Consider the following 13015-nt stretch of genomic DNA (forward strand, 5'->3'; position numbering starts at 1 on the left):
TTGTAAATTATCTCAGTAGATTTTTCATTGGCTCCGTTGAGGAATTCACAAAGCACCTCAAATGCTCACACATTCCTCACAATCCTGTTGATGCAAGTAAACCAATATTTAGCATAGAATAAATATCTGTCCCTGAGGTAAAAAAATTTCATCCATAAAAAGTTCAAAGGCCAGAGATACATTTGGTCCTACTTATGACTTTTTAAAGACCCATAAAGAGGCTCTTGCTGACCTAATTGCACATCTTGTAAATCTACCCATAAAACAAGGAACGGTACCATCAACATGGAAGATTGCTAGGGTAAGGGGACAAAATCTGAGAACTATCGACCAATAAGTATTTTACCCATAATTTCCAAAGTAGCAGAGAAATGGGTTACCACAAAACTGACAGAACACTTAAATAATGGCTACGCCACTCTTCATCCAATGCAGTTTGGATTCAGGAAATTTCATTCAACAGAGACAGCTACCTAGAAAATTTCCTAGAAAACTTAAAGAGCTTGTTGGACCAGGGCGGCTTTGTAGCTGCTGTATTTCTTGATTTAAAGCGTGCTTTTGACACCGTTAGTCATGATTTTCTTATTGATAAATTAACTCACTTCAACTTAAAACAGCGCCCTCTGCTGGATGAAATCATACCTGTCGGACAGAAAACAGGCAGTTCAAATTGGTCATTCGTTATCTTCATACCTCACTTGTTCTGCTGGAGTACCACAGGGCTCAATACTGGGCCCTGTTTTATTCAGCTTATATGTCAATAACCTACCAGATGTCTGTAGAAATATAAAGATGCAACTATATGCTGACGACACTGTATTATACTGTCATACCACCTCAATCCAAGAAGCTGCTGCAATACTCCCAGAAGCCATGGTGCCAGTGTCCCATTGGCTGCAAAACTGTTTTCTACATTTGAATACAAAAAAAAAAAAAAAAAAAAAAAAAACATCTGTATGTTTTTCTCCTAACAGCCAGAGACAGCAACCATCAGTCATGGTGGGTGGAGAGAGACTTGATGTGGTTGAACACTTTAAGTACCTCGGGGTAATCTTTGATTCTAATCTTAATTTTAAGCAGCATGTTAAAGAAGTCACAAATACAATTTAATTGATCAAATTTCAAACATATAAGACCTTTCCTGACTATGGAGTCAGCGAAGACCTATATGCATGCAATGATATTTACTCACATTTCCTACTGTTACACAACATGGTCACATACATCTGAGAGTACTTTAAAACCAATCAAGTCTCTCTTCAAGAGAACACTTAAAACTCTAGACAAAAAAACCTATACATTACCATTATTGTAAACTTATTAATAAGTACAAAATCTTGGACTTTGATAGCTACCAGTTGTTTTCGGATGCTTGTCTCATCTTTAAGGTTTTGAAAGGTCTAGCCTCTCCACCATTACAGGACTTCATAAAGAAAAAATCTTCCAGAGTAAACACCAGAACACTGACTAGGGGAGACTGTGATGAACAACAGCGCAGGACTAAATTTGGCCAAATGGTGGTGTCCATCAGAGGAACACAGTTATGGAACACTCTGCCAGCTCATATTAGAAACTGTGACAATTACACCACCTTTAAAAAGACCCTTAAACAGTGGTTAATAACAAGCCAGACCTGTTCTCATGGGTAACCTTTTTGTCTTTTCTATTTGTATATGGACTTAATGTGAATCGGGACATACTTTATGTGTAAGATTTCTACATGTTTTATCTATTTGTTATGGTGTATTGGTGTATTGACTGTATGTTTTTATGACACCTGCCTTAGAACAACAGATGAAATTTAGCAACTGTGCTAACTCCAGCATATTTATATTGATGATTTTTGCTGATTTGTTGATTAATGTGCATTGTCCGAATCAAATAAATAAAAACAAAACAAAACAGACCAGATAAAGAATGATTAGACTATCTTGAAAAGATGTTGAATTTGCTTGATTATCTTTGCATTTCAAAACTACAAAGTATTTAACACCAAAAATGAAAAGACTAATATACAAAAATAGTTAGGATAAATTTGCATTTCAATTTTTTTTTTCCCCTTTGGCCTACATCTTAATCATTTTGCACCTCTGAAAATTTTCTAACATCAACAAGGCTGTGAACCACAGGATTAGCCCAAAAAAAAAGTCATAAAGGGCTACTGCAAATATAAATTATGATATGGAGTATGATTTCATTAGGGATTTTTTTTTTGCCATTTTACTTGACCTTCCTTGAAGCCTGAGTTTTGATGAGTGCTGAAATGTTCTAAATCTTAGCAGTTAACTAAAATGTTTTCTTGTAGCTGTAATTATTCTTCAGTGGATAATGTATGGTGATGACAGTATGATGACATACACTGTGACTGCATAATGTGTCCTCTTCAGGATGGAGCACACAGAAAACATCACAGTCACATTTTTACTTGAAATAAAACAAGTTGCGCAAAACTCCAAGACAATCATTGCATTCACCTTTTATGTTCTGACACTGAACTGATATAAAGATTTTGGAACTGACACAATTGCCGTCACCTCACTCATAAACAGTATACTCACACCCCTGACAATACACTACAGATTTTAATTGTGCAAGAGAATACGAAATTATAACATTTTTGATGCAAGAAAGTTTTTACATGCATGTCTAATTTTTGCCAGTTTGAGACCGTAAATGATGGGACTTAAAAGAGGCTGACATATCAAGGTGTACACACATGAAATCACAAGCAGTAGATATGGAAGAAAAGTCATATCAAAATTTGGAGTGATTAACTCATAAAAACCAGCAAAACCAAAGTTGAGAAGTGCAACAAGATGTGGAGTGCAGGTACTGACAGCTTTTTGTTTGGTCTCTTTAGAAGAATTTAAACACACACCCAGGATCTTTATATATGTGAATGAAATAAAACCTGTAGGGATGACAACAGAGAAAACAAGGCAAAACACTAGATCATTGATATGTGACATTTCTCTGTGTGATGAACAAGAAAGTTGGGATACAAGATGGTTGCTACAAAAAACTTTGTAGATAATATTTCCACAAAGTTTTAAACGAATGGTGAAAGACAACAAAACTCCAACTTCCACAAAAATACATATCCAGACAGCTAGAACAACTTGTTGTATTTTTCTTTTGGTTATGATCACATTATAATGTAAAGGCTTACAGATACACACATATCTGTCATATGCCATGAGTGTTAAAATTGCATATTCAATACCTGCATATGTATGAATACAAAATATTTGTATGTAACAGTAAAAGACAGAAATTTCATGTGTGTCAGATCATATTTGTGCCATTAAACAAGGCAGCAAACTTGTACTACCATATATTTCATTAGCCAGCAAACCACAGAGGATTAGATACATGGGCTCATGCAGATTTCTGTCCACATAAATAATGACAATTACAACTGCATTGACAAAAATCACTAATATGTAAAACAGCATTGCCAGAATAAAATACAGGTACTTGAAGTTTCCTATGTTCCCATACATAGTCAACACAAATGACACAACCTCTGTTGAGTTTTCCATAGCCACAGTGATGAAACACAAGGTGGACTGATCTGTTTGATTATCTGAGACTATGGGCCCTATCTTGCGCCAGACTCCCTAAACCCGCTATTTGCGGATTTAGGATTTAGGAAGAGGCGTTCCCCCGTAAAAGTTGCTATCTTGTGCACCTCCCGCTATCCGCAAAACACCTCCGCTACCCGCTATATTATGTATATGCGTGTTTTGGGCGTTACGCCAGTTAAACCAATCAGTGTGCCAGGTGCCATTGCCTTTAAGGGCAGGATGCGCTATCCTAAATCCTAAATCCTAAACCCGCGATGGAGAGAGGGAGGTAGATTTTCTCAGGGCTTCTACTGAGGCTAAAGCAAGGTGGCTTTATATACATATTATATATTATATTATAGGCGAGTTAATTCGGGAGGTGGAGCCACATGTGTCCAAGTGGACGTGTCACAAGGTTGTACTGATTGAGTAAAATCCCCGGGTCACACACCACACACAAGAGGCAGAGGGGGAACTATGTGTAAACTAATTTATTGACAAGGTAGATTGTGCAAATAAAATATTAAAATAATAATAAAAATATAGCACAGCTGCTGGCTTATGATAAAACAATAAAACGTGCTGGGGTAAGTGTCCAATTAAAACAGTCTTTCCTCTAAACAGTCTATATGAGTAATATACTCAGTCCATTCTGGCGGCGTCCCGGTATCAGTCCGACCGTGTGCGTGGCGAGGCTCCGTCGGGGCGCGCATTGAAGCCGCCTGGGCGCGCTCTCCTAACAGCCCAAACTTTAGGGAAAGCGGATAGCGGGTGGTCCTGACCACCCGCTATCCGCTATCCCTAAAGTGTGTGCGCAAGATAGCAACTTTAGGGATAGCGCATGAAACACGCCCACGACGCACCTCCAGGCGCAAATGATGCAGTCGGCATAACGGATAGCGGGTAGCGGGTGGCGCAAGATACCGTTTAGGGATAGCGGAAGCTCCTAAATCCGCAATTTGCGGGTAGCGGGTAGTGGCAGCGGATAGCGGGTGGCACAAGATAGGGCCCTATAACTCTTGAAAAAGTAACAACTCAAAATTTTAGCTTCGGTTATTGTGTCATTCATCAGATCTACAGAAAACATACCTGGTACTTTTTACAATCAATTATGATTTTTTCCTATGCATCTTGTTCTATATGGAAGAAACATGAATTTTCCTTTAACAAAACAGAAGCAATGAAAGGAACGTGAGGAGCAAAGACAAAGTCATGTGTGCGAGGCGATCATCAGGAATCATGCTGGAGATGTGTTTACTTGTCATAAGATCTACATGTTTTATGAGATCATTAACATAAACATCCAGCTTTCAACACAAACATAAATCAGTCATATCACCTGCAAGTTACCTTACAACATGTCAGAAGGAGGAAGTCCTGCAGACAGCTGTGACCCCCCAACCCACCCCACTGAGTGAGACTGAAGCAGCTGCTGAACTTTTATACATGCAGGTAAACACATCTGTCAAACACAAGTCTGCCTAAATCCATCTGACACCATTTTTCAGTATCAAGGGAATTCATAAAAAAGTTTTCACTCCATTCTTTTAGTATTCTAACTATATGAATGATTAATATGCACATTATTTTACACTGAATCAATCACTGAACATTTGAAAACAGAATTAGTATAAAAAGATCTGTAAGATGAAAAGGGACAGACAATGACATGACTGTCCTGTTCACATCTACAATGACTGGGTCAAGTACAGTAAGGTTACCAGGGATCTCTATGACTTTCAGGTTCAGGAACGTTCTTGTACAACTACTCTGTACAACTCACAAGCATTATCCTGGATAGCATCACAAATTCACTTTCAAACAACACTGTATCAAAAATATTGAGGACAAACCATGTGACTCTGTTTAAACAATCTGTATCAACACATTCTATTTTACAAACCAGTGTCAACTCGTGACCCCCTGTCACAGGCTGCCTATACAGAATGGTGAACAATCCAGCTAAAGAATGATGAGGCTACCTTTAAAAGATCTTGCATTTGCTTGATTATCTTCGCATTTCAAAACTACTGAGTATTTAACACCAAAACAGAGAAGAGTAACATACCAATACAATTATGATAATTTTGCATTTCAGTTTTTTTCCTTTCGCCTACACCCTAATTACCTTGCACCTCTGAAAATTTTCTAACATCAACAAGATTGTCAACCGCTGGATTAGCCAAAAAAGTCATCAAGTGTAACTGCATATTATCATCATTAGCGATTTTTTGCCATTTTACTTGACCTTCCTTGAAGAGATGTTCTAAATCTTAGCAGTTAAATAAAAGTGTTTTCTTTGCGGTGTAAACTAATATTTGGCATTGAACATGTTAATGTACATGACGTCACATCATGCCCAGGTCCGCAGACAATAGTGTGAGCCCGGTAAACACACCAGGAAGTTATTGCCTACTACTAACTGTGCTTCGCTGTACATTTTGCCTGCTTATTATTTACACTAAGTAAACAGTCTAAACTAAACTCAAAGTGGTCATCATTCTCTAAATAAGAACGCAACATGGTGTTAGAGATGGAGCTACTTTGAGCGATGGTGCACGGCTGGAAAACGTTTATTTTCGATAAAAAGAAAAATGAAAACAATCCAGCATGGATGGAGATGGCCAGCAGCAGCAGCCGGTGCACCTCCTATGGCAACATTCACCATCAAACCACCCGAGCCTTTCGACTTCTCTAAGCCCCATGAGTGGGAGAAGTGGATAAGGACACCTCCTTATCCATCCTTGAACGGACCTCAATCTTACAAAAGATTGATCTGAGAGAGCTAAGTGCTAGCAAAGCAGCTATGGATGCTATGCATTTTAAGAGAGTGAGACAGCAGAAATTTAAAGCCAAAGAGCAGACACAGCTCAAAAATAAGAAACCTGTGCAGAACAAGGCAGAACACAAAGCATGTGGAAAATGTGGAAAATCACCCTCTCATCCTGCATCCCAATGTCCAGCTAAGACTGTAGAATGCCACAACTGTGGTAAAAGTGGTCACTATAGGAAGGTGTGCAGGCTAACAAAAACTGTAAATGAGGTTGCTAAAGATGTCAATGAACTGTTCCTTGGAGAAGTCGCCTGTGGTGAGGAGCCATGGATGGCTGACATTAGCATAAGGGGAAGCAAGGTGTCATTCAAAACAGATACCGGGGCAGACGTCACAGCTATTCCAGAGCAGGTGTACAAAAGTGTCATGCACAGTGTCATGCTAGAAAAAGCCCTCAAACCACTCTGGTCCGGGTGGTGCTAAACTAACTGTCCTGGGGTCAGCTACAGAATTGCTCTCATATAAAGAGAGGAGCATTACAGAGAAAATCTTTGTAGTGAGAGACCTGCGAGGTGGCACCTTTGAGTAGGCCAGCGTCAGTGAGCCTTAAACTAAAGTGAAAAAAGAGCTGTAGAGGATGGAAAGTCTAGGGGTCATCAGCCGCATAGAACAGCCAACAGACTGGTGTTGTGGCATGGTGGTGGCTCCGAAAAAAGAACAGAGAGGAAGTCCGCATTTGTGTAGACATGACACCCCTAATCAGTGTGCTGGGAAAAGTTTGTCCTTCCCTCTGCAGAACAAACTCTGGGCATGCTGACAGGTGCACAATACTTCATCAAGCTAGACGCAAACATGGGTTTTTGGCAGATTCCCCTGTCCAAAGAATCAGCTCTCTACACCATGTTCATTATGCCATTTGGCCGTTACCACTTTAACCACCTGCCTCGGCATCTCCTCCGCCCCAGAACACTTTCAAAACACGATGGTGACAGAGGTCTCTGCAGGCCTAGAAGGTGTTGTATGTCACATGCCGCTAGGACACATGCTGTCCTGGAGCGAGCAGGGAAGGCAGGGGTCACACTTAACATGTCAAAATGTGAGTTCAGCAAAAGAGAGGTCAAGTTCCTTGGCTACATTGTCTCAGCTGACAGCATAAGGCCAGATCCAGACAAAACCAGATTAGCGAGCTCAGAAGTTTTTTAGGAATGGTAAACAAGCTTGGGAGATTTTTACCAAATCTGTCCCAAAGGGACAAAGCACTGAGAGACCTGCTGTCCAAAAAGAATCAGTGGTGCTGGGGTCATGAACAACAGAGGGCTTTCTGCAGCCTCAAGCATGAGCTCTCCACTGCACCAGTCCTCCAGCCCTAACAAGCCGCTGAAAATATCAGCTGACGCTTCATCCCATGGGCTGGGGGCAGTGATGCTTCAAAAAGATGATAATGTGTGACCTCCAGTTGCTTATGCTTCAAGGTCTCTGACTGACACCGAGCAGCATTATGCACAGCTGGAAAAGGAAGCACTGCCGCTGCCATGGGCCTGTGAGAGATTCAGTGATTTCATCCTGGGCCTACATTTTGAGCTGGAAACCGACCACAAACCGCTTGCACACACACCGGGGAAAAGCCTCACAACTGCTGACATACTCTCTCGCGCCCCACTCAGAGACAGTGTCGCACGAGCAGACAATGCCCTGATGGAAGATACTAATATCTATGTTGATTCAATAATGGTCAATCTCCCCACATGTGACAAATACCTGACAGAGCACCGTGAGTAGCTTTGTGTTGACAGCGTCTGTAGCCAAGTCATGGCGTACTGTGTGGAGGAGTGGCCAGACAGAAATCAGCTACAGGGCCCAGTCAAACACTACTGGCATGAGAGGGCACATCTGAGTGTGCACAATGGACTGCTCCTGTGCGGCACAAGGTTAGTGATACCTGCTAGCATGAGAAATGATGTTCTTGATAAGATACAAGAGGGGCATCAGAGAGTAGTTAAATGCAGAGAACGTGCAAGTCAAACAGTGTGGTGGCTGGGGCTGAGCAGCCAGATAAGTGAGCTAGTACTCAAATGCACGGAGTGCATCAAAGAAAGGGTTAATCCAAGAGAACCACTGCTACCAACCACACTCCCAGGCCCTAGCAAAAGCTGGCAGCAGATTTATTCACCTTAAAAGATAAAAACTATCTGCTAGTGGTGGATTAGTTTTCCAGGTACGTGGAAATAGCACAGCTCAGCCCAACATGGTCCACAGATGTCATTGTCCACCTAAAGTCTATGATGGCATTTGCGAAATTTTAGAGAGTGATAACGGCCCCCAGTTCAGTGGACATGAGATGAAACAGTTTACAGCTGACTATGGATTCGAGCACGTGACCAGCAGCCCTAAATACCCCCAGGGCAACGCCGAGGCAGAGCATGCCATCCAAACAGTTAAAAACTTGCTCGAAAAGGCCAAAGACCCCTGTCTTGCCCTTCTGGCCTACAGAGCCACACCCTTGAGTAACGACTACCAGTTGTTCATGGGACGTTGCCTTCTCACCACCCTGCCTATCCTTCCATAGAGGCTGCAGCCAGCTCTACCAGACCTGCAGGCGTTCCAGCACAGGGAGAGGGAGAAAAGATAGATGGATGTAAAGTGTTACAAAGGGAGACACAGAGCAAGGGATCTTGCAAAGCTGTCTCCTGGAGACCAAGTATGGATCACTGATGCAAAGGCACAAGGGACTGTGACATCTGCACACCGCAGCCCACGGTCCTATCTGGTGAGTGGACCACAAGGGACACTGAGAAGGAACCGTCACCATCTCGTGCCTATGCCTGTGCCAGAGTCTCAGGGTGAGAACCAGCCTGAGCACCTACCAGAGGGAGACATTCCTCCTGCAGCAGGCTCAGGAACTGTCTCCACCAAAAACATCTCAGAGCACACCCAGTGTTGTGAGAACAAGGTCAGGCAGAGAAGTTAAAAAGTCACAGCGGCTTGACCTGTTAGACTGAAAAAAAAAAAAAAAAAGTGTTTTGCTATTGGAAAAAAAAAATGATGTGGGTTTTGTACTGAAAAAAAAACAAAAAACAACCTTTGTACGAAACAATAAGAAAATGTGATATGTTTTGGTGTTGAAGATAATTTTATTTTGCTCTTTGAAAAAAAAAAAACAGAAGATTGTGTTTTGTTATAGCTGCGACTTGAAAAAAAGGTAAACAACCTGTGATTTATGGTGTTTGAAAGAAACCTGATTTTGCTATTTGAAAAAAAAAAAGGCATGTTATTTTGTTCTGTGAGAAAAAAGAAGGGGAGAGATGTGTGTATTGCTATTTCAAACTGAAGAAATTTCATTTGAAAAGAAAAGCTGAATGTGGATTGTGAATGTTCCAGTGTTAACTGAATTTCAGTAAGGCTACAGCTATAGTTCTTTTCGAATGTAAAGTAAGGGCGATGTGACTGTGAACTAATGTTTGGCATTGAACATGTTTATCTACATGACGTCACATCATGTCCGGGTCTGCAGCCAATAGTGCGAGCCCGGGAAACACACCAGGAAGTTATTGCCTACTACTAACTGTGCTACGCTGTACATTTTGCCTGCTTATTATTTACACTAAGTAAACAGTCTAAACTAAACTCAAAGTGGTGATCATTGCCTCTAAATAAGAACGCAACATTCTTGTTGCTGTAATTGTTCTTCAGTGGATAATGTATTGTGATGACAGTACGATGACATACACTGTGACTGCATAATGTATCCTCTTCAGGACAGAGCACACAGAAAACATCACAGTCACATTTGTACTTGAAACAAAACAAAGTTGTGCAAAACTCCAAGACAGTCATTGCATTCAACTTTCATCTTCTGAGAATTAAGTGATGTAAAGATTTTGGAACTGACACAACTGCCATCACCTCACTCATAAACAGTATACTCACACCCCTGACAGTTTTTTGCATTTTATTGACATTACCAAACAATACACTACAGATGTTAATGTGCAAGACAATACGACATTATAACATTTTTGATGCCACAAAGTTTTGACATGCATGTCTAATTTTTGACAGTTTGAGACCGTACATGATGGGACTTAGAAGAGGCTGACATATCAAGATGTACATAGATGAAATCCCATGCAGTGGATAAGGAACAAAACTCAGATCAATTCTCTGAGTGATTAAGTCATAAAAACAGCCAAAACTAAAGTTGAGAAGTGAAACAAGATGTGGAGTGCAGGTACTGACAGCTTTTTGTTTGGTCTCTGTAGAAGAATTTAAACACACACCCAGGATCTTTATATATGTGAATGAAATAAAACCTGTAGGGACAGCAACAGTAAAAACAAGGCCGAACACTAGATCAGTAATATGTGACATTTCTGTGTGTAATGAGCAAGAAAGTTTGGTTACAAGGTAGTTGCTACAAAAAACCTGGTTGATAGTATTTCCACAAAGTTTTAAACGAATGGTGAAAGACAGCAAAATTCCAACTTCCACAAAAATATATATCCAGACAGCTACAATAACTTTTTGTATTTTTCTTTTGGTTACGATCACATTATAATGTAAAGGCTTACAGATACACACATATCTGTCATAAGCCATGACTGTTAAAATTGAATATTCAACACCTGCATAAGTATGAATACAAAATATTTGTATGTGACAGTAAAAGACAGAAATTTCATGTGTGTCAGATAATATTTGTGCCATTAAACAAGGCAGCAAACTTGTACTACCATATATTTCATTAGCCAGCAAACCACAGAGGATTAGATACATGGGCTCATGCAGATTTATGTCCACAAAAATAATGACAATTACAACTGCATTGACAAAAATTACAAATATATATAATAGCATTGCCAGAATGAAATACAAGTACCTTAAGTTTCCTATGTTCCCATACATAGTCAACACAAATGACACAACCTGTGTTGAGTTTTCCATAGCCACAGTGATGGAACACAAGGTGGACTGATCTGTTTGATTATCTGAGAGTACAACTCTTGAAAATGTAATAACTCAGTAATTTTAGCTCTGGTTATTGTGTCATTCATCAGATTTTACAGAAAACATACCTGGTACTTTTCACCATTAATTATGATTTTTTTCTATGCGTCTTGTTCTATATGGAAGAAACGTGAGTGTTTCCTTTAACAAAACAGAAGCAATGAAAGGAACGTGAAGAGCAAAGACAAAGTCAAGTATGCGAGGTGATCATCAGAAATCATGCTGGAGATGTTTACTTGTCATAAGATCTACATGTTGATATGAGATCATTAACATAAACATCCAGCTTACAACACAAACATAAATCAGTCATATCACATGCAAGTTACCTCACAATCTGAGACACAGCAGAAGGAGGAAGGGCTGCAGACAGCTGTGACCCCACCCCCACCCCACTGAGTTAGAGTGAAGCAGCTGCTGAACTTTTATACATGTAGATAAACACACCTGACAAACACAAGCTGGCCTAAATCCATCTGGCACCAGATTTCAGTATCAAGGGAATTCACAAAAAAAGTTTTCACTCCATTCTTTTAGTATTCTACCTATATGAATGATTAATATGCACATCATCCTACATTGAATCAATCTCTGAACATTTGAAAACAGAATTAGTATAAAAAGATCTTTCATCTGTCAGATGAAAAGGGACAGACAATGACATGACTGTCCTGTTCACATCTACAATGATTGGGTCAAGTACAGTAAGGTTACCAGGGATCTCTATGACCTTCAGGTTCAGACAAGCTCTTGTACAACTACTCTGTGCATCTTGCAACCATTATCCTGGATAGCATCACAAATTCACTTTCAAACAACACTGTATCAAAAATATGGAATACAAACCATATGACCCTGTTAAAACAATCTGTATCAACACATTCTATTTAACAATGAACAACAATCCATTTAGAGCAAAAAAAAAAAAAAAAAAAAAAAGGTTTCCCAGGGCAAAGTGAGTACCCTATGCTGTTGCATGTCTGCATTTTCACCTCATCACATGTTAACAGTACCTATCCCAGCCAAACAGTCTTCAACACCATCCTCCCACACAAGCTGATGGTCAAACTGGGGGACCTGGGGCTTCCACACGCCACCTGCATGTGGATCAACAGCTTCCTCTCTAGTCGCAGACAGAGGGTCAGAGTGGGCCATCACACATCCACGGCCCTAAGCTTCAGTACCGACTCCCCCCAAGAACCTGGTGCTACTTCGGTGCTGGTGCTAGAGCTAGTGCTAAGGGATTAAAGCAAAAAAAATATTTTTGACTGAATTTTTTTTTTCAGGCCAGTTCATGTTCCCCCGCAATGCGCTGCACCATGCTTTAAGAATGACCCCTTTACTGCCGTGCGATCGTTTCTCATCGCATCTCCATTTGTTTTTGACAGTTTGATCTATTTTTGAAACGTTGGAGCCTTCCTTCACTATCACTGCGTCCATGTTGGCATGTGGAAATTTACTGGAATCTTCTTCGTGTTAAAGATAAATGACCAGTTGCAAAAGTCGGCGACAGCAGCTGTAGTAACAGAGAGATTAACATTCAACTTTCATTATATTACGATTAATATGCTCTGTCCTTATTCGAATAAAGTATAAAGTAAACCCGAAGCAGATTCAACAAACTCCGAGTCTTACCCCGAACTCTGAGTTGATCTACTCTGAGATAGGAAAC

General features: G+C 40.3%; 1 protein-coding gene and 1 pseudogene across 1 annotated transcript; both read right to left on the reverse strand.

Annotated features, from left to right (window-relative positions):
• Nucleotides 1-2606: 2606 nt before the first annotated feature.
• On the reverse strand, nt 2607-3542 carry LOC115379525 (olfactory receptor 51L1-like; annotated as a pseudogene).
• A 6802-nt stretch (nt 3543-10344) lies between these two features.
• Nucleotides 10345-11280, reverse strand: LOC115379526 (olfactory receptor 4K1-like). Its single transcript, XM_030080232.1, has one exon. The coding sequence runs from the start codon at nt 11278-11280 to the stop codon at nt 10345-10347; it is 936 nt and encodes a 311-aa protein (XP_029936092.1).
• Between the last annotated feature and the right edge of the window lie 1735 nt (nt 11281-13015).

Source organism: Myripristis murdjan, chromosome 21 (genome assembly GCF_902150065.1).
Source record: "Myripristis murdjan chromosome 21, fMyrMur1.1, whole genome shotgun sequence".
Classification (NCBI taxonomy): domain Eukaryota; kingdom Metazoa; phylum Chordata; class Actinopteri; order Holocentriformes; family Holocentridae; genus Myripristis; species Myripristis murdjan.

Bases quoted from the DNA above. Each gene is read 5' to 3' on its own strand.
- LOC115379526 (XM_030080232.1), bottom strand. From the start codon at position 11,280: ATGGAAAACTCAACACAGGTTGTGTCATTTGTGTTGACTATGTATGGG.